This window comes from Suricata suricatta, chromosome 13, assembly GCF_006229205.1.
Source record: "Suricata suricatta isolate VVHF042 chromosome 13, meerkat_22Aug2017_6uvM2_HiC, whole genome shotgun sequence".
Classification (NCBI taxonomy): domain Eukaryota; kingdom Metazoa; phylum Chordata; class Mammalia; order Carnivora; family Herpestidae; genus Suricata; species Suricata suricatta.
Window position 1 is genome coordinate 9514379 of NC_043712.1, and position 21452 is coordinate 9535830.

The window sequence follows — 21452 nt, forward strand, 5'->3', positions numbered from 1 at the left end:
AGCGCTGTATGTTGTGGGGTTAGTTGGTGGTTAGGAAACCCAAAGGCCAGTCTTCACCCCCGTCCCTAGTGGCTCTCACTACCACAGGCCAAGAGGCTGCACCTCTTTCTGGAGAGCGGCTACTGAGGACTAGAGAGATCGGCTTCGACCTGTAAACGTCCACACTAGATTTCTACAGCTTAATTTTGCAACATTCTTGTGATCGATATCTTGACCAATCACACACCTCGGTTGTATTGCTGGTAAAACCCCTTTATATAATAGGTTTTTGCACTGGGCTATCTGTTTCTTCAACTACCAAATTAGGTAAGAGCAAGAGGGGATATATAGGGCAGAAAATACTTTGAAGGTAAAAAACAGCTAAGGTTTCATTGAACTTCTCTGAAAAATTGTCAATGTGGGATTTATTAGTCAACCACAGTCACGATACAGTCATTATAGACTTCCCCTTCTGTATTCATCCCACCGAACACAAAACAGAGCAGCGTGTCAGGCTGACTGTGCTCTTGCGAGTCGCTGCCTTGGGTCACTCCTTTGTCGGTGGAATCCCCTCTCTCAGCATCACAGTTCACAGTGAGAGAATTTGAATCTTCTTTCTCAGAAGTACACGTCACTGGCCACGGAATGACACACATGGAATGATCCAATCGTCCAGGGGGGAGAACAGTATCAAATTTAAGCAAGGTCCAATGCTGCTTTTCTATGTCAGAGAAAAAACAAAATACACAAAGGCTCTGTGTTAAGAAATTTCCAGAAATGCTCAGTGATTTGCTGTTGTTACTAAGTCCTAACGTAATAAAAGGAAAAAAACCTATTGGCAGTGTTACTGATTTCATGATGTCATTCCCTGTAAGTTTGGTTTTGATTCCTTTGGATTTTTTTTTTTTTGAGAGAGAGAGAGAGGAGACAGTACGTACATGTGGGCAGGGGAGGGGCTGCGGGAGAGGAAGAATTTTTACTTTTTTTTTTTTTAATTTATTTACTTAGAGACTGCAAGCAGAGAAGGGCAGAGGGAGAGAGGAAGAATCTCAAGCAGGCTCTCTGTGCTGTCTGTGCAGAGCCCGACACGGGCACAAACTCCTGAAACTTTGAGATCATGACCTGAGCCAAAATCAAGAGTCAGACCCTTAACCCACAGAGACACCCAGGCGCCCCTCATTCCTTTAGATGTGGAAGGACCAAAATAAAAAACCAAAGCACTGTGATACTTTTCAAAGAATGGTCACATCAGTTTAAAGATCCACAGTGAACACCTGCTCACCTGTGTGATACTGGTACATTGTGTCCAGTGCTCCTGTGGGAGTCATCCCTCCAAAGATGTACAGGTGTTTCCCCACAGCCACAGCTGAGTGGGCAGCACAGGCTGTGGGAGATGCCCCAGTGGGACTTAGCTGCTGCCATTTCATGTCATCTGCCAAGAGAAAGAGAGTGGGTACACCATGGCCTAGAATATGGATTCAGCCTTATTTGTCAGACTCTTGTAGTTTGCAAACCAATCGCTGAAACTCGGTCACCAGGCACTCTGAGAGGTATCACAACAAGGTTTATTGTGCATAGAAATTCTTGGGGGAGCTTGAGATTCTGTTTGGGTAGTCCAGGGAGGGAGGAGAGGCTCAGTAACCTATAGGTTTAACAAGCATCTCAGGTGATTCTGATGTAAGTGGTCATTGGAGCACACTGAATGATACTATCTTTGGTGACTGTCACCATTTACTATTTTGGAGCCCAGAGGAGGGGAGTTCCACGTCTGCATGTGTATTTTAAATGTTAGCAGTTCCTTAGCAACTTTGTGAGTGCTCACTAGACACTAGATATTTTGCTTGCTTAATTCTCATAACAGCCCTATGAAACTGCTATTACTTCTGCCTACCCTCTTTCTTACCATTGAGGAAACAGAATTAAAGAGGGAGAGACTTGTCTGAGACCCCACAGCTAGCAAGAAGCCCAGTTAGCATGATACTCAGGTCTGACCCCAGAACCTGTGTTCTCTACACCTGCATGTGCTGCTTCGAGCACCTACTCCCAACCTATTTATGCAAGGACATTTGCATTTTTTCAAACAAGCATTGAAATGAGGGAAGATATTATTGGATTTCAGGTTTAGAGAATCACCAGAGTATGAAAGGAAGAAAAATAGCCAGGAAGTAGTTCCTCAGCACAAAATAATAGATCTGTCTTTCTTTCCTTCCTTTCTTTCCTTCCTTCCTTCTTTTCTTTCTTTCTTCTTTCGTTTATTACGAGAAAGAGAGCGTGTGGGCACATGAGTACACGTGAGAAGGGGAGGTCCAGAGACAGAGGGAGGCAGTGAAACCCAAGCAGGCTTAGTGATTTGCTGTCTGCGCTGCGGGTTCAATCCCACGATTGGTAAGATCATGAGCTGAAATCCAGAGTTGATGGAAACCAATTTGACAATAAACTATTAAAAAAAAAAAAAAAAAGAAATCCAGAGTTGGACGCTTAACTGACTGAGTCACCCAGGCTCCCCAGAACTTTCTTTTCTTTTTTTAAGATAAGCATTAAAACTTCAGCTGACTGCTGCAGAGAACACTTCTGTAAAGGTGTTTTCTGTCTGTCACTTCAAGCAAGGGCCCAGCATCTCAGGGTTGGAAGGGGGAATCACTCAGCCCGGCCAAAACTTTAGCCACTATAAGAATCCCAGCCAGTGTCCTTTGGCCTCAGATGTCACCAAGCCAGAGAACTCATTGTTGGGCAAGGTACCCAATACAGTTTTCATGCCTTCTGCCCACAACTCCAATTCTTATCTTCTGGAGCAACGCAGAACATGTTCATTTGCTTGTCCATCCACCCAAGATACACACTCATCACCTGCAATCTGCCAGACACTGTTAAGTGCTGAAAACGTACTGGGGAAACAGAAAAAGCCTAAGGGAGCTCATCGTCTAAAAGAATGACCCAGAATGAGTCCAGGATCTCTAAGACACGTAAACCCTTCAGACGCTTAAAGACAATTCCCACGTTCTCTCCCAACTCTCCTCTTCTGGATGTTTTTTACCACTTAGCATGGCAATTCTGGTCACCAACCTCCAAACACTCTCCGAGTTGTTCATGTCCCTCATGGGCATAGGGTTATTGGTTAAAGCCAGTCAGGGGCACACAGCATAATGAATTTTAATGAAAGAGCAGGGTTGTTGGAAACTTAAGAGATAACTAAAGGGTGGTACATAGCAAGTACTCAGAAAATTATTGCTCGGGGTGCCTGTGTGCCTCAGTCGGTTAGGCGTCCGACTTCGGCTTAGGTCATGATCTCATGGTTCATGGGTTCAGGTCCCGCATCGAGCTCTGTGCTAATACTCAGCCTGAAGCCTGCTTCGGATTCTGTGTCTCCCTCTCTCTCTGACCCTCCCCTGCTCATGCTGTGACTCTCTCTCTCAAAAATAAATTAAAAATGAAACATTTTTTTAAAAATTTAAAAAAAAAAGAAAATTATTGCTTTCATTGGTATTATTATTTATTACTATTCAGGGCACGTTTGCCAGAAATCTAGCCAAAATTCCGCTGGCTGGTCAAGTTACCCACACTTAAGAGCAAGGCTATATTCAATCAAAGCGTATTTTATTTCATGTTAAGCAGTCAAGCGCCCATGCCCTCCACCCTACTTACTTATATCAATGCAATGGAGATCATCATAGAATGTGTCCCCTGCCAAGCCTCCATGGATGAAGAGCTTTGTCCCTGCTGCCACCATCACATGACCATGCCGGGGGGCTGGGGGTTTTCCAACTGTCTCTGGCTGTGACCAGGTCAGAGTGTCTAGAAAAGTAAATTCATTGACATCAGATGAATAAGCATAGAAGCAAGGACATGAGAAATACACCCATGCTTCACTCCCCAGCAAGCAGAGACACTGAAAGCAGAAAGTGACCTGGGGTCATTCACTCCAAGTTGCCAACTCAATCCAAGCCTCATTCCTTCTACAGCCTGTATGTATAGCCTCTGCTCGGACAATTCCAGGGACGGAGAATTCACCACCTACCATGCCTGCCCCTTCCACCGGCCATCAGGACACCATTCCTTGCTTTGAATTTATTTATTTATTTATTTTTTAATGTTTATTTATTTTTAAGAGACAGAGACAGAGTGTGAGCGAGGGAGAGGCAAAGAGAGAGAGGGACGCACAGAATCCAAAACAGGCTCTAGGCTCCCAGCTGTCAGCAAGCACAGAGCCTGATGCGGGGCTTGAACCCACAAACTGCAAGATCATGACCTGAGCCGAAGTCAGACACCTAACCAACTGAGACACCCAGGCACCACTAGAGCATGTGACTCTTAATCTCAGGGTCATGAGTTCAAGACATGAGTTGGGCATGGAGCCTACTTAATATAAACAAACAAACAAACTAAATAGATAAATAAAATTGTTGAAGACTTCATGATCACTGGTATAGTTAAGTGAAAGTGTACTTAAGTGAAAAATATAGGATACAAATATTACCTACAGAATTATCTCTACTATTAAAAAAATTAACTAAGCTCTACCCTCAACATGGGACTTGAACTCACAACCCCAATATTAAGAGTCACTGTGATCTCACAGTTTGTGAGTTCAAGACCCACGTAAGGCTCTGTACTCACAAGTGCAGAACCTGCTTGAGAGTCTCTCTCTTCCTCTCTTTCTGCCCCTGCCCTACTCTCACTCTCTCAAAAGAAACAGATAAACTTAAAAAAATGTTTTTTAAATAAAAACTATTTTAAAAGAATTGCAAACACCATTCTTTCTGGAAAGAGAAAAGTCATACTGTGATGTGTCTCCATTCTTCCAATTTCACCTTGTAAGTTTGAAATTTTGCTTATTGCATCTTTTCAAAAAAGGCTACATCTCTCGTGAAAAACACACATGAAAACTACTTTTGTTACATGTTATTTGATGCAATTGCTATTCATAGATGCCTACTACTAAGCAGAAGAAATGCAAATAAATGCTTCTTATAAAAAAAACTTGACCAGGGGTGCCTGGGTGGCTCAGTTGGTTGAGTGTCCGGCTTCAGCTCAGGGCATGATCTCACGGTTTGTGGGTTCAAGTCCCGCATCGGGCTCTGTGCTGACTGCTAGCTGGAGCCTGCTTTGGATTCTGTGTGTCTCTCTCTCTGCCCCTCCCCTGTTTACTCTCTGTCTCTCAAAAATAAATAAATGTAAAAAAAACGACCAGAGGGCTTACGATTCTGTTTATTTATATCATTTTCACCCAGTAATTTCACTCCTCAGCATCTATTCCACAGAAATGTTTGTAACACATACAAAAATTAATTTAAGTTCACTGTGGCACTGTCAGCAAAAAGTCAATCAATAGGGAAATGACTGAATAGATGAGGAATACCCACAGGATATGCTCTGCAAGGAAACTGGTAGTGACTTAAAAGACATCCCTGATGTATGATTAAATCAGGGATGATAACACAGTGCCTATTGCTTAGGTGCTCCCTAAATGCCAAGCACTGTGCTATGACTGTGTGACATTCTCTTATTCACTCCTCGCAGCTCTTTTTAGTAGGCCCTATTACCATTTTTTTTTTACAGATCAACAAACTAAGACCTAGAAAGATTAAGTAGTCAGAAGTAATACAGGGGGACCTGGGTGGCTCAGTCGGTTAAATAGCTAGCTCTTGATCTCAGCCCAGGTCTTGATCTCAGGGTTGTGAGTTCAAGCCCCATGTCGGGCCCTGTGTTGGGCTCTGCACTGGGCATAAAGCTTACTTAAAAAAAGTAATTCGGAAAGTGTGTGTCAGATCTGGTCCTGAGTCCAGGTTATGTGGCTTCAAAGGGAAAGCTTTCAACTACTAAGATTTAGCCTCACCCTTGAAAAGTAAGCTGAGAACTGTATTTATAATCTGATTCCATGTATGTGTTTTAAAGTTTTTATATAACTTCAAAATTCATAGAATTTCATAAATGCATAGGAATGTCCGGAAGGAGACTTTAGGAACTGCTGACCATGTTTACCTCTGTCTATGGAGTAGGAAGGAAAGTCTAAAGGGGAACTCTTACTTTTTAGCTTTATAAATTTTACTATTTTAAAGTGATCATTTGTACCTTTTCAAATGTAAATTTTGCTGTGGGAAGAAGATGTTAAGGGATACACTGAAGACGTCTAGAAGACAGACACTCAAAGTGTCATTTTCTAACCTCTTCTTCCTACATCGGGTAAGCTGTAGGCCAGGGTGGCTCTGACCTGGTAAGTGGCAACCCTAGGGTGCCTGCCAGTCCATACTTGCGTCAAACACATGCAGATTCACATCCTGCACGGGCTGGGCGCCTCTCTCTCCACCCCCAAAGACATACAGCTGATTTCCAATGGCTGCAGATGATGTGTGGAATGTTCTTGGGCATGGCGGAGGGCTGGTCACCTCTGGCATGGTCCAAGTCCTGGTTTCTGGTTCAGAGAGAGAAAGCAGGCACCTAAAATATCCAAGCTGATGGGGCTCTGATCTTGACTCTGAGGCCAGGCAGGGTTACCTTCCATACCCCTAACCCCAAGGCGGGCAGCAAAGGCCTAGGCAGGGTTCTTGTGCCACCAAAGTCAAGGAGGGGTAGCAGATGATACTTGGAATTTTCCTCGATAGAGGCAAATCCCAAGATTGAAAAGTCACATGCACAATTAAGAATGAGGTCGATTTGATTTTGGAGGCCTTCCTTCAAACAATCTCTCTGAACACTCTTCCACTTTGCTGACTACCCTGCCCTGTGCCATTCAGAGGAGCCCAACATCTGCTAAAATGCATCCCTGCTAGATGAGAGAACTAAATGTGCCAAATTACCCAGAATATGTGGCATTAAAAGGAAGTAGAAAAAGTGATTACAGTTTCAGTAGTAAAAATAGTTCCCTCTAAATAGTAAATGCTAACCAAATATTAGTTTCTCTATTTTATAGATAAGAGAATTGAAGCAGAGACAAATGAAGTCATTTGTTTAAAGTGACATGGCTGGGGCGCCTGGGTGGCTCAGTTGGTTAAGCCTCTGACTTCAGCTCAGGTCATGATCTCATGTTCATGGATTTGAGCCCTGCATCGGGCTCTGTGCTGACAGCTTCTGAGCTGGAGCCTGCTTCGGATTCTGTGTCTCCCTCTCTCTCTGCCCCTCCTCCTCTCATGCTCTCTCTGTCTCTCTCTGTTTCAAAAATAAATAAAACATTAAAAAATAAAATAAAGTGACATGGCTAGTGGTGCTGGCTGGCTCAATCAGTGGAGCATGTGACTTTTGACTTTGGGGTTGTGAATTTTAGCCCCATGTTGGGTGTAGAGATTTACTTAAAAACTAAAATCGTAAAAAAATAAAAGAACATGACTAATAAATGGCTGACTTGGGATTCAGATTTCATTTTGATAACACTAAGATCTAGGTATTTTCCATTCTTCTGACTTGAGAATATAATTTCACTCCCTGGGAAGGTACAAAGACGCTTACTTCTTTTTAGAGTGAATCATGAGTTTTATAGAAACAAATGCATTAAATTGATCACCTTCCTTATGCAGAATCATTGCCTTTAGCCTTCTGTCTTATCATCTCCACTCAGCTTTAGCAGGTGGCTGGAAAGTGTCCTCATTTTGCAGATGAGGGAACTGAAGCGAGGAACATTTAAATTCTTTCCCCCAGGTCACAAGCATTGTGACGAGCAGAGCAGAGGTTTGAACTCAAGATCGGTCAAGACTCCCACACTCGTGCACACAACACACCAGGAATTATTTCTTGCTTATGAAATTCTGTGCCTTTTGTAAAGGTCTTCATTCAGTAGGGTACCACAGGAAGCATCTGTAACACGTATGGGACTCAAACATGAACCTGGAGAGGAGACAAGTCTCACTCTAAATCTATAGCAAAATGTCACTATCTCTATAGATACTGGAGAGCTTTTGGATCTTGGGAGAGGGGGGTTAGACGGTGCTCAACCTCCAGGATCAGAAGATCCTGGGACTGTGTTGCTGCCAAGTCAAACGCTAGCACAAATAATCACAAAGGACTCCTAAGCCATTTGCTGGACCGGCCTTATTAAAAAAGCAGCTAATGATTCACTCACATTTTTCCTGTGTCTTGGGCATGGTGTCAAATTATACTCTCTAGAAGGGAAAAGGGATCTGGTGGAAAAGCAAGTCCTCCGACAGATGCTTTCCAAATTCTCTGTATTTTATTCAAATGGATGCCGTCATTGAAAGTCAAATGCCCGGGGTTCCAGAACTGATTTCCATCTGCCAAGCCATAGCTACATCAACCACCACCACAACAATTATTGATGGAGCGCCTGTGTGGCTCAGTCGGTTAAGCGTCCGGCTTCGGCTCAGGTCAGATCTCACGGTTCGTGGGTTCGAGCCCCGCGTCGGGCTCTGTGCTGACAGCTAGCTCAGAGCCTGAAGCCTGTTTCAGATTCTGTATCTCCCTCTTTCTCTGACCCTCCCCTGCTCGCACTGTCTCTCTCTGTCTCTCAAAAATAAATAAAAAGCATTAAAAAAAATTAAAAAAAACAATTACTGAGCACTATCTGTCAGATATTGAGTTAATTTCAATCCTCGTCAAATTTAACAAGATAAGAACTATTGCTATCCCAAAATGACAGATCAACTGTTTGCAAACAAGCATCTTAGTGGTAGAATACTGGGCAAGAGTTGACTGGCATGTGAAAAATGTCCAGGTTGCTAATCATTAACAAAATGCATATTTAAAGAATTAGATATAAGCTTTATGGGCTATCAACAATAGCTGTGTTTAAAAATGATAAATTCAGGGGCGCCTGGGTGGCCCAGTCCGTTAATCATCTGACTCTTGGTTTCAGCTCAGGTCATGATCTCATGGTCGTGAGATAGAGCCCCATGTCGGGCTCCATGCTGGGTGTGGAGCCTGCTTCAGATTCTCTCTCTCCATACACACCCCCAACCCCCTCCCCCGTTCACTGTCTCTCTCAAAATAAATAAATAAACTTAAGAAAAAAAAGATAATTTCAAGGGGGCTGGCTAGTCAATGGAGCGTGTAACTTTTAATCTTGGGGTTGTGAGTTCAAGCCCCACACTGGGCATAGAGATTACTTAAAAATAAAATATTAAAAAAAAAAAGATAAATTCAAAGGCAGCCAGGAGTGACAATGCACTATTAAACATAGCTGGAGAGAGCAGCAGTGGAAAACTCTGAAAAGCAATTGGGTAGCGTGTATAAAAAATCTTAAAGTGCTCAGTGTTTTGTTTTGTTTTGGTTGTGGTTCGCTTTGGTTTGTTTTGTTTTGCCAGAACAAAGGAGGCAGAAGTTTACTGAATATACCACAACGGAATCATGGGCAGGACAGCAGAGGAAGGGCTGTCTGCCTCGGTGTTTAACATAGTCTTTTTATTCCTAGGCATGAATTTTTTTTTTAACGTTTATTTATTTTTGAGAGAGAGACACACAGAGCATGAGTTGGGGACGGTCAGAGAGAGAGGGAGACACAGAATCAGAAACAGGTTCCAGGCTCTGAGCCGTCAGCACAGAGCCTGATGCAGGGCTTGAACCCACGAGCTGTGAAATCATGACCTGAGCTGAAGCTGGCCGCTTAACCGACTGAGCCACCCAGGTGCCCCTCCTATGCACGAATTCTAAGCAAATAATTGTCAATGACTTCTGAACAAAGATGGTCACTGTTTTGTTATTTATAATAGTAAAAATATGACAACTAAGTTATGGTATTGTCACAAAATGGAGTATAACGCAGCCATTAAAAATTATGTTACAGCAATGTCAATAGGAAATAATTTCTGCAATAATTATGAATTTTAAAGGAAAAAGGTACAATACTGTGGTGGTGAAATAGTATGAACTCAGGCTTACAAAAATGCAGAGAAATAAAAGAAAGGAAGTGGATAGAGATGTTCTCAGCAGCCTTAACATCATAGGATTGTGTATGCCTTTTTTCCACTTAGTTACACTTTTCAAATAGTTTTAAATGGCTTATGTTCATTTTCTTTTTCTTTATTTTATTTTTAGAGAAAGAGAGAGAGAATCTTAAGCACGCTCTACACTTAGCACAGAACCTGATGTGGGGGCTCAATCCCACAACCATGAGATCATGACTTGAGTCAAAATCAATAGTTGGATGCTCAACTGACTAAGCCACCAAGGCACCCTTTATTATATTTATAAAAAGAAAACAGCAATACAAAATGTTAACTACAATTTGTAACAAAAAGACAAGTCCGGCAGCAATCTCTCAGAAGAGATGGTCCTAACTGCTTTGTCAGTGGGAAAACCGCCAGTGAGACTGGGCAGGAACTTTGCACTATTTGGCTAAAAGAAACATAATATAATAGGAGGATCCAGGTCAGGGTTTCTTAACTTTGGCACTATTGGCATTTGAGACGAGATAATTCGCTGCTGGGGGTGGGGGGCTGGCCTGGGCAGTAGAGAGGGCACAGCAGCCTCTCTGGCCTCTGTCCCCTAGATGTCAGTAGTAACTGCCTATGCTCCATGCTTGATCACCAAAAATGTGTCCAGACATGGCCAAATGTCCTCTGAGGGACACAACTACCCCCAATTAAGACGCCCCTGATCCGGCTGACAGGTTTTAGGCTAGGTTGGTCACTGACTCTGCTAAGGACTGACTTTAGGAAAGTCACTTCCGCTGGACCTGGGTCGCCCATTCGGTATAACTGTTCTCTGAAGTTTCTTCCAGTTTTCACTTTTAACAAGTTGATAATTGTACATGTTATGAGATGAGGGGGAGGGGGAAATGAAATTCTGTTATTTTCAGATTCTGTTAGAAGTTGTCAGTCACATTCCTGTGTTCTATGAGGCCAGCAAGCTAAACAGATTATGTGGTACAACCTGAATGAGTTTTGCTACGGGAATTAGAATTGGATTTCTTTATTTAGGTAATTAAACGAACCTTTGGCTACTTACCCGGATTTAGAACTTGTAGGCAATCTCGATTTCCTGACTGGTCAGCACCCCCGAACACCCAGATGGTATGAGGAGCACAGGAGGGAACGAAGCTGGCATGCTCGTAGCGGGGCAAGAGGCCCTTGCAGGGGGCTAAATCCCACCGGTGTGTTCCTGGAAAACATTTCACTCTGTTCCCACGCTGGGACTGTCAACCGCTTATGTCAGCTGACAAACTTAGGGGAGGTAGTGAGGAGGAAAAAGTAAAAAGCATGAGTGCATGACCGTCAGATCACTTACAGAGAATATGGTCCAATTCCAAAAAGTTCTGTGATAGAACTTGAGGGTCTGTCTGACTAGTCCATACAGCCTCCTCTGTGGAAACTGTCCCCATTCTCCCAACCAGAGGGGTAGAGATCCCAGAAGATCTGTTGGTACTGTAACACCTTGACTTTCTAGCCTCAGTTGATTGGGTCAAAGCTAGTCACTTGACCCAAAATGGGTAAATAAGATCCTTCCTCTCGAGAATCTGGAATTCAAACAGATTTCCAGATTTCTTCTCAAATGTATGGAGATGCAGCTAAAGCCAAAGTATGTAGAAGAGAAAGAAAGAAACATCTTCATAAAGAAGATCTCCACAGAGAGAGCGGGAGGAAGTAGATGGTCTCTGAGTTTTCCAATGCCTGCTTCTACTCTCCCCTGAGTCTAGGCTCTATCTCCTATGTTTGTTTATTTGTCTTATTTTTATTTTTTACTTTTTTTAATGTTTTTTTTTTTTTGAGAGACAGAGACAGTGCGATCAGGGGAGAGTCAGAGAGAGAGGGAGACACAGAATCTGAAGCAGGCTCCAGGCTCTAAGCGAGCTGCCAGCACAGAGCCCTACGTGGGGCTTGAACCCACAAACTGTGAGATCATGACCTGACCCAAAGCCGGACGCTTAACCGACTGAGCCATCCAGGTGCCCCTATCTCCCATGTTTGGATTCTTCCTTTTTTTTTTTTTTTTTTTTTTTTTTTTGCTGGTTTAAGAGAATTTCTGTTACTTGCAACTAAATCACTCTGGCTAAAACAAGTTCATGACTGCTAAGGGAAGTAAGATAATATCCCCATTTTGCAGGACACTAAAGGCCAAATGGTTTAGACAGGTTAGCCAGGGCCACAAAGCCAGGGATAGACAGTGAGTTCCTTGAGGGCTGGAAGAAATTTTAATTGCCTGTGAATTCCTAGTGCAGGGTGTAGACATTCAAATGCCTACATAGGAGGGGATGTGGCAAATTAGGGAATGAGAACTCCATTTGATAGGCAGACAGCTCAGTGCCCGAAACCTGTTGCCATGTAGACATATAGGCCCACTGACATCAGATCTTTCAAAATTATCCAGAGAGGCCAACCCATCTCAATTTTTATATGTAGAACCTTATACATTTGGTTGGTAAACAACTTAGATTAAAACAATAATAGCAACATTGCATGGGCCTAACAAAACATGAATGTGGGTCTGCCATTGTGTAGAGCACATGGTGGTCATCATTCGTTTGTTCTCCATTCACCATCCATCTATCCAAACACTTAAAAGCACCTACTCTGTGCCGGGTGTTATAGTAGTGGCTGGGGATACAGTGATGAGTAATATAACCATGTTCCTTGTTTCCAAGGAGCTTTTACTCTTGTGGGGAGGACAGACAAGAAACAATCACATGTGGTAAGAGCCATGAAGTGGAATAAGGATGGGAAAGTACAGGATACTATGGAAATATAGACCACGGTTGTGACATTGTGATTTATATCAAGAAATATATATGTGATCTTGGGGCGCCCGGGTGGCTCAGTTAAACATCTGACTCTTGATTCCGGCTCAGGTCACGATCTCACAGTTTGTGAGACTGAGCCCCGTATCTGTGGTCAGTGCAGAGCCTCTCCCCGTCTCTCTCTCAAAATAAAAGAAGGAAGGAAGGAAGGAAGGAAGGAAGGAAGGAAGCAAGGAAGGGAGGAAAGAAAGAAAGAAAGAAAGAAAGAAAGCAAGCAAGCAAGCAAGCAAAGCAAGAAAGAAAGAAAGGAAGGAAGGAAGGAAGGAAGAAAGGAAGGAAGGAAGGAAGGAAGGAAGGAAGGAAGGAAGGAAGGAAAGAAAGAAAGAAAGAAAGAAAGAAAGAAAGAAAGGAAGGAAGGAAGGAAGGAAGAAAGAAAGAAGAAAAGCAAGAAAGAAAGAAAGGAAGGAAGGAAGGAAGGAAGGAAGGAAGAAAGAAAGAAAGAAAGAAAGAAAGAAAGAAAGAAAGAAAGAAAGAAGAAAGAAAGAAAAAAAGATTGATCTCTGTCAGTTCCAGGCACAGAGCTCTTATAGCCCTTGGAATTTCCCAAGTGATAAGATTGAAAAGGCTGTCTTTTGTGAAAAGCCCCTGTCAACCACACCTGGGTTTATGTTTATGAGGTATCTTCTGGAAAGCCCTAACGATGGGGACTAGTTTCGAGGTGAACCACCCAAATGATTAAAGGGTTTGGAACTTTCACCTAGCCTCCCATATCCACTTCTGGGAAAGGTTGGATCAGTTAGTCACCAATGACCAGTGATTTAATCAATCATGTCTGTGTAAAGAAGCCTCCAGAAAAAACCAGAAGCTGTTTGGAGAGCATCCAGGTCGGTAACCAGCTGGAGGTACTGGGAGGATCGTGCACCTCCAGAGGAACTCTGTTCCTGAGTTAGATCCTTTTATAATAAACCAGTGATCTAGGATGTAAGCTATTTTCCTAAGTTCTGTGAGCCACTGTAGCAAATTAATGGAACCCGCAGGGATCATGGGAATCTCTGATTTATAGCTGGTAGGTCAGAAGCACAGGCAACAGCCTGGTCTAGGGATTAGCATCTGCAGTGGGGCAGAGGCAGGAAAGTTCTATGGGACTGAGCCCTTAACCTCTGGGAATGTGATGCTAAGTCCAGGTGGATTTTGTCAGAACTGAACCGAGTTGTAGGATACTCGGCAGGGTGTTGCAGGATTGTTTGGCGTGGGGAAAGACTCCCAGACATTTGGTGGCCAGAAATTAAGCATTGAGACTAATGTTGGGAAGAGAGACAGGAATAGAGAAGGAACAGAGGGTTTCTCCTTTCCTGGGGTAATAACTACATGAGTCCAGAAGTATCAGGGAAAACTTCCTGACAGAAATGACCGTTGTTTTGGGATCTGAAAGAGGAATAGTAGCCAGGTGATAAGGAAAAGGAAGAGCCTTCCAAGCAGAGGGACAATGTGTGCAAAGGCCTGGGGGCCAGAGTTTAAGATGTGTTCAAGGAATTGAAGAATACTCAGGGTAGCAAATATGGGTTTGGGAGAGCCACGAAAGGAGTTGGGAAAGTCTTGAAATGTAGGAATAACTTGGTCAGATTTGTATTTTAGACGATACTGTCTAAGTATGGAAAATGCATGTATGGTGTGTTTAGGGGGTAAACTTAGAAGCAGGGAGACCAGAGGAGAGGCTGTTGTAATGTCCAGGTGAGAAGTAATAATGCTTAGGGGAACCTGGGTGGCTCAGTCGGTTAAGTGTCTGGCTTCGGCTCAGGTCATGATCTCACAGTTCGTGGGTTCACCCGGCATCGGGCTCTGTGCTGACAGCTCAGAGCCTGGAGGCTGTTTCAGATTCGGTGTCTACTTCTTTCTCTGCCCCTCCCCTGCTCATGCTCTGTCTCTCTCTCTGTGTGTCTCACAAAAATAAATAAAATGTTAATAAAAAAGTGTCTGACTCTTGATTTTGGCTCAGATCATGATCTGTTTGTGGGTTCGAGCCCCACATTGGGCTCTGCGTTCACAGTGCAGAGCCTGCTTGGGATTTTTTTCTCTCTGCCTCCTTGCTCCAATAAATAAATAAATAAATAAACTTTAGGGAGACCTGGGTGGCTCAGTTGGTTAAGTGTCCAACTCAGTTTCAGTTCAGGTCATGGTCTTATGCTCCTTGAGATCCAGCTCTGCAAAGGGCTCTGCACTGTCAATGTGGAATTTGCTTGGGATTTTTCTCTCCTCTCTCTCTGTGCCCCTCCCCCTGGCTTGTTCTCTCTCTTTCAAAATAAATAAAGAAACATTAAAAATTTTATTAAAAAAATAATCTTAAAAAAAAAGAAAGAGAAGTAATAATGCTTGGACTGCCATAGTAGTAATGGAAATGGACAGATGTGGATGAAGATAGAGACATTTAGGATTTGGTGATTAATGGATTATGTGGATGGAAGAAGAGGTGGAGCCATCAATATCTCCCAGAAAAATATCTGATGAAGGAATGGCTGGATGTATAGACTCTTCTGCACCCCCAAAAGGAGGTGCTGGTTGGTGGATGTCTGCTGAGACCTTAGGGACCTCTAGGTGTTCATTTTCTGTTTTTTTTTATTTTTTTAAATTTATTTTTGAGAGACAGAGAGAGACAGCATGAGCAGGGGAGAGTCAGAGAGAGAGAAAGACACAGAATCTGAAGCAGGTTCCAGGCCCCGAGCTAGCTGTCAGCACAGAGCCTGAGGCGGGGCTTGAACCCACAAACCGTGAGATCATGACCTGAGCTGAAGCCAGACACTTAACCGACTGAGCCACCCGGGTGCCCCAGTGGTGTTCGTTTTCTTAGAGGAAAACCCTGCCCTCTGGTCTGAATGGCTGTTCTTACGAATGGTCTGGTCATGACCATAGCACAAGGCCTGCTCTCTGGCCACAGGGGACGTGCTTCGCAGCTGCTGGTCTTACCCAGGTCCATGGTGTGCACATCTGAGAAGCTCCTGTATGGATCTGCTCCCCCAACAATGAAGACCTTCCCTCTCTTGGCATCACCAACTGGGGGTAAATATGAACAGCTGTGGCCAACCCGAGCACAGGGGCTGTCTCCAGGGGGGGTCAAGGTGTACCTGCCAAAGGAAGGATGTATTCAGATGTGAGCAGAGAATAAATGGGGCAGTGAGTTCTTTCCACTCCTCATGAAATACTCACCAGAAGGAAGAGTCTTATACATACACCCACTTTAAGTTGTATCCACCAAAGCAGTATTTCCCTGATTGATAATTGTCCCTTCCATTTGCACATAACCTTTGACTTTTCCATTTTGTCACTACTTGTAGCTCACATTAACCTAATGGGAGTGCATTGGACTAGTGATTGTCCCCATTTGGCAGACAGGGAAACTGACACCCAGAAAAGTTCAGTGGTGCATCCTGGCACGAGATGGTACTTATGAGTATGGTTTGGGAATTCAGGCAGACCTGGTTCGAGCCCTGTTCAGGTGATTTTGAGATGTGTGACCTTCTAGAAGTCATTTAATATTTCTGAACCTTAGTTTCCGCGTTTGGAAAGTGAGGATGGCTGCAGTTCTTTGCTGTGAAGGGTAAGATGAAGTCTTGTAACAGTGCAGAGAAGGATTCTGGGAATGGAGGGTGGAACTTTATGGCCACTCACATAGGAACCTACAGCCCCAGTTGTCCTGCCACTGCCCATGATGCTCTGTCAAGCAATATTCTCCAAAATGCATTGACTTTAAGAGCTTTTCCAGATTACTCAGAAAGCTTGACCTGATGGAAGCTAGAGCAAACACTCTAAAAAATCAAATATAGGATCCATTCATCCCATTCTCTAAAGTCACTCTGAATGCTGACCAAAAAACATACTTCAAACTTCCTGGTTGGAAAAGAAAATTTGGTAGCTATTTTTCAGGCCATGGCTCAGTAGACCTCTCTGGCATTTGATACTCCTGACTCACCCCTCTTTCTTATACCTTTCTCCTCAGCTGGCTTCCACACAGCCCTTCCTTTTGGTTCTCTACCCATCTTTCTGGCTGCTCTTTTCTGCTTTCTTGCTCTGACTCCTTTCTTACTGGCTTTCTCCTAACCCTTAGTACCCTTGGATTCTCTTTGCAGTCTGTGTTTGCTTACCCTGTCAAGTTCATCTGCACCGATGGTTTCAATTTACCACCCATCCATATACTCAGCAATCTTCAGTCTCAGTTTCTTTTCCAGATCCCTCTTCTGATAACCAGACTCACAAATCCTGTGATCACCAGGATGATTACTAACAATGTACCATGCATGCTGCAAACTTCGTTACGATCCTGGTTTCCCTTAATCTGTATAAAACGCCTCTGAGGACAGTACTATCACCATCTGATTTTTACAAATGAGAACCCAAGACTTAGAAAGGTTAAATAACTTACCCAAGAGCACACGGCCACCCAGGTACGTGGTGAATAAGACAAAGAGTCCCTGCCTTCAGAGCCCTCACAGACCAGTTGGGAAGAGATCTATTAAACAGGTAATTTCACAAATGCCCATTTTATTTTATTGTGCTATAAAGGAGTACAGGATGTATACAAGGATATATACTATGAGATCATATCCTAAGGGAACCTTAGCCTATAAAGAGAGGTGTGAGAGGGAGGATGGGAGGTCAGAGGAGGCTTCCTGAAGAAGCACCATTGGAACTGAGCTTTGAAGTCAGAGCAGAAGTTAGCTGGACAAAGAGAGGGATGAAAGATGGAGGGAGAGTGGCCCAGGTAGAGGCCAGCACACACAGTCCCTGAATGGGCAGTGCGAGGCACGTGAAGGAAGAGAAAGAGAACAAAGGATGAGTACGGGTACCTGAGGTTGGAAAGACAGGCAGGGACAGATCATGCAGAGTCCAGTGGGCCATTGTAAGGACTCTGGTTTTTATCGTAAGATCAAAGAGGCATAAAAAGGTTTTAAACCAGGGAATGCCAGGAGCAGATTTACATTGGCTAGAGAGCAAGAGTGGGCACAGAAGAGCCAAACTGGAGACTCTCCTCTCCTAGGTCCTGCAGAAGCACTGTCTCCTCCCTACAGGCTTCTGTGCGCCCCCCCTTCAGTACTGAGGCACACTCTTCACCATCACCTGCTTAGTTTGTAACCCCCACTACTAGGAGACTTCACCTCTGTACTCTCGGCCCTTACACAGCAGCTGCCCCTGTCAGGCCATTGTTAGTCGACTAAAGCGTTGGTTGAACAAACAACTAAGAAACAGTAAGGCCAGTTTAATCCAAATCCAATTCCCTGAAAATCTTAAAAATGAGTCACAGCTTGAGGGAAGACAGTGTTGGAGCTGTGGATGCCAGATGGTCAGTGCCTTACTCTTCCTCGTAAATGGATTTTAGTAAAATAAACATCTGCTCTGTGATAATTATTGCCCCACTATCTTTCCTCTGAAGGCCTTTTCAGACAGTTTGAGTCTAATTACTAGCAACTACAGACAGCTTCGTCTCTACCCTTTTTCATAGATGATCAAATATGTTAGTAAACTACTTATAAATGAAACAAAAACTCATGTTTTTCTCTGTCTGAATCCTTCCTTACAGACCATGTTGCTTTCCTGGGCTGGTCTCCAGGCTCCAAGACTGGCAGCAGCTTCATGGTGTCCTATGCATAAGAAAGAAAGGCACTTTTTAGATACACAGAACAAATCAGATCACTTCCTTCTTTAAAAACCTTCCTTTTGATGTGCCAATTTCTGGGGCTTGTAATTTGACTAAGCATTACCAACCCTTTGATATAAATTTGGGAGGCAAATATAATACAACTTTATCGACACAATTATAGGGTTTTAAAAATTTTTTATTTGTTTTATTTATTTTTGAGAAAGAGAGAGCATGATTAGAGGAGGGGCAGAGAGAGAGAGACACAGAATCTGAAGCAGGCTCCAGGCTCTGAGCTGTCAGCACAGAGCATGATGCACAATGCAGGGCTTGAACTCACAAACTGTGAGATCATGACCTGAGCCAAAGTCTGATGTCTAACCGACTGAGCCACCCAGGAGGCCCCAGTTACAGAGGCTTTTTTTTGGCTAAAGTTTCCTGTGTCGGTGATTTTCATGGAGAACGGACATACGTCAAAGATATTTCCAGGGATGGGGCATCTGGGTGGCTCAGTGGGTTAAGCACCAGACTCTTTAATTTTGGCTGGGGTCATGATCTCATGGCTGGGGGGACTGAGCCCCAAGTCAGGCTCTGCACTGACAGCACAGAGCCTGCTTGGGATTCTCTCTCTCTCCCTCTCTCTATCTGCCCCTCCCCTGCTCATTCTTTCTCCTTCACTTCTCTCTCTCTTTCTCGAAATAAAGAAATAAACATTAAAAAATATTTTCCAGGGTCATAAGATATTTATACTCATCAAAAGATAAAATATATTTTATTTTTTAAGCTTTATTAATTTATTTTCAAATTCACAACCTGAGATCAAGACTCACATGTTCTTCTCTTTGAGCCAGCCAGGCACCCCAAAAGATAAAATATTTTAAAAGGTTCATAAATACTGATCTCTGGGATAAATCCAGGCTTTAGGATGACATTCAAAGCCTTCTGGACTCAACCTTCTTCCCAGGGACTAATCTCCACAGTTTCTCGCTATAGTGAGGTAGTCTTGTATATCTGTTATTTCTAACATGTCAGGCCCTTTCATATCTCACATCTTGTACTACTTCCAGTACCTGAAATGTCCCTCCCTTCTAGTCAGCTAGGAAACTCCCAACCTCCAAAGCCCAGTTCAAAAGTCCCTCCCTCGGTATAACCTTCCCTGATTTGTTGCTTTCCATTTACATCCTCAAGTTACTTCCTTCTCTCTCTGAAGATTATCAATTAAGTCACCATCATTTGCCGGGATCACTCTGAATTAATTATCTATTTAAAAGTCCCTAGATTGGATTCTAGACTAAATTCCAATAGCGCTGGGCCTCTCAGATTCATTCAGAGAACCTACCAATGGGCCCGGCTTACAGTAGAAGTGAGGGATGAGTGAATGAAGAAAGAACATGGATGAGATTTCTGGGAGATGAACGGATAAACCCAAACCTTGTCCTCAGCCACTGGCCGCGGCCCCCAAATCCCAGTGGGTAAACTTCGTAAGAGCGGGGACTTACTGCAGCTACCTCTGCCAGTCCCATCCCCCAGTCCCATCCCCGCGTGGCAGCGACAGAGCATAGGAGACAATGTCGGTAGAGGACAGGCTGGTTCCTCTCCGTCCATGAAGCCGGGCCGGAGCCCGAGCACGCCCTCCCCACGGCTCTCCACCCAGCCCGGGCCCACTCCCCTAAAGGATGCAGTGGCTCCCGCCCAGGATTGCGTCAGACCCACTGCCCGGACACCCCCAGACCCGAACCGCATTACCTGCCGCAGCTTAGTTCGGTCCCGGGCTATAGCTCCGCCCCCAAGATGGGCGGGGTTTGTGCTCTCGCCCCTCCCCCAGGCCCGGAAGAGCGCGAGGGCCAACCGCTCGCCTTTTCCCCGCATCATGGGTCGAGTCCCCAGGGCGTGCCCTGTGGAAGGGGACCGGAGGGCTCCTCCCCACCAGGAATGTCAGCCTGGCTGTGCGTGTCTCAGGAACCGAACAGGCCGTCCGTCCCTGGGGCCGTTCCTCCCCGGCGGACTAAATAAGCCAGGACTACTTGGAAACGACTTTCAAGCGAAGTGCAGGGGGTTGGGCATCCGCTTAGACAACCCGAATTCCTTGGGCAGCTGGGCTCTCCTGAAGGGGCGAGGGTGTTTTCAGTTCCAGCGGCTGTTAGAAATGGTTTTTGAGATGGTTTTCAAAGACCCTTTCCTCGGTGTGAAATCTCCCTGCGCGGTTTTCAGGTCAGTTCAAGCTTTGGTGTCTTCAACAGCTGACTCATTCCATACTTAGCGTTTGTACCTACGGCAGGCACTATGCAGAACCAAACGTGGCCCCTGCCTCCTGGAGTTTACAGTCTCACTTGAGAGGGAGATTAAACAGTAAAACAAATAACTAGATACATTCGCAAAAAGTGCAAGGAATAAAATGCTCATCAATGAGAGTATTCTTGGGGAAGTTACTTTTCTCTGGGCCTCAGTGTCACTCATCTGTAAAATAGAGCTGGTAAGATTTCTATCACAAGGTTATGGCTGGGCATAAATGAGGTAATGAATATAAAATGCTCAGTTGCCAGTGGCTGGCACAGAGTTGGTACTCTGCAAAGTATAATGCTATTCCTAGCTATAAATGAACTCTAGTCTAGTCCTGAGCTAGACTGCTCATGTGCATTACCTCTGGTCTCCATAAGCATAGGTTCCTTGCGGCTTTCCTGAAAATGGAGAGGTGGCTCACCGATGTTTATGTTCCAGAGAATCCCACAATCACTTAGGAGGGCTGAGGCCAGTTTTTGTGTCATAGGAAACAGAGGAAAAAGCTAAGGAACGACACCTCAGGAGCTCCTGAAATATAGTGCCTAGTGGAAACCAGAGAGCCATGCTTGGGTTCCAATCCAGGTTCCAGCACTAACCATCCATCTAACCCTGACATTTAGCAAATTCATGACACTCTCTGAGACCTACTTTCCTCATCTCTTGAAGAGGGATTGTAATACCTTGAATACCAATTCTTGAAATTATAACAGGAATTTATTAACATTAAAAAATTTAATTAAAAAAATTTTAATGTTTATTTTTGAGACAGAGAGAGACAGAGCATGAGCAGGGAGGGGCAGAGAGAGAGGGAGACACAGAATCTGAAGCAGGCTCCAGGCTCTGAGCTAGCTGTCAGCACAGAGCCCGACACGGGGCTCAAACCCATGAAGGTGAGATCATGACCTGAGCTGAAGTTGGACGCTTAACTAACTGAGCCACCCAGGTGCCCCT

General features: G+C 44.2%; 1 protein-coding gene across 2 annotated transcripts; it reads right to left on the reverse strand.

Annotated features, from left to right (window-relative positions):
- Positions 1-377: 377 nt before the first annotated feature.
- On the reverse strand, positions 378-20019 carry RABEPK (Rab9 effector protein with kelch motifs). Of its 2 annotated transcripts, XM_029919463.1 has the most exons (8): positions 19968-20019; positions 18167-18225; positions 15557-15714; positions 10870-11022; positions 6227-6388; positions 3622-3771; positions 1262-1411; positions 378-700 (listed from the first exon to the last, which is right to left on the reverse strand). In XM_029919463.1, the coding sequence occupies exons 2-8, from the start codon at positions 18217-18219 to the stop codon at positions 408-410; spliced, it is 1119 nt and encodes a 372-aa protein (XP_029775323.1). In that variant the 5' UTR covers positions 18220-18225; positions 19968-20019; the 3' UTR covers positions 378-407. The 2 variants fall into 2 exon arrangements, with proteins under 2 accessions (XP_029775323.1, XP_029775324.1); XM_029919464.1 differs by lacking the exon at positions 6227-6388.
- Positions 20020-21452: the final 1433 nt, after the last annotated feature.

Coding starts and splice junctions, on each gene's coding strand:
- RABEPK (XM_029919463.1), bottom strand. CDS start 18,219: ATGAAGCTGCTGCCAGTCTTGGAGCCTGGAGACCAGCCCAGGAAAGCA. Junction 11,023..15,556: donor TGTGCACACCATGGACCTGG/GTAAGACCAGCA, acceptor AATGTTTTCCAG/GAACACACCGGTGGGATTTA. Junction 1,412..3,621: donor TCTCCATTGCATTGATATAA/GTAAGTAGGGTG, acceptor TTCTCTTGGCAG/ATGACATGAAATGGCAGCAG.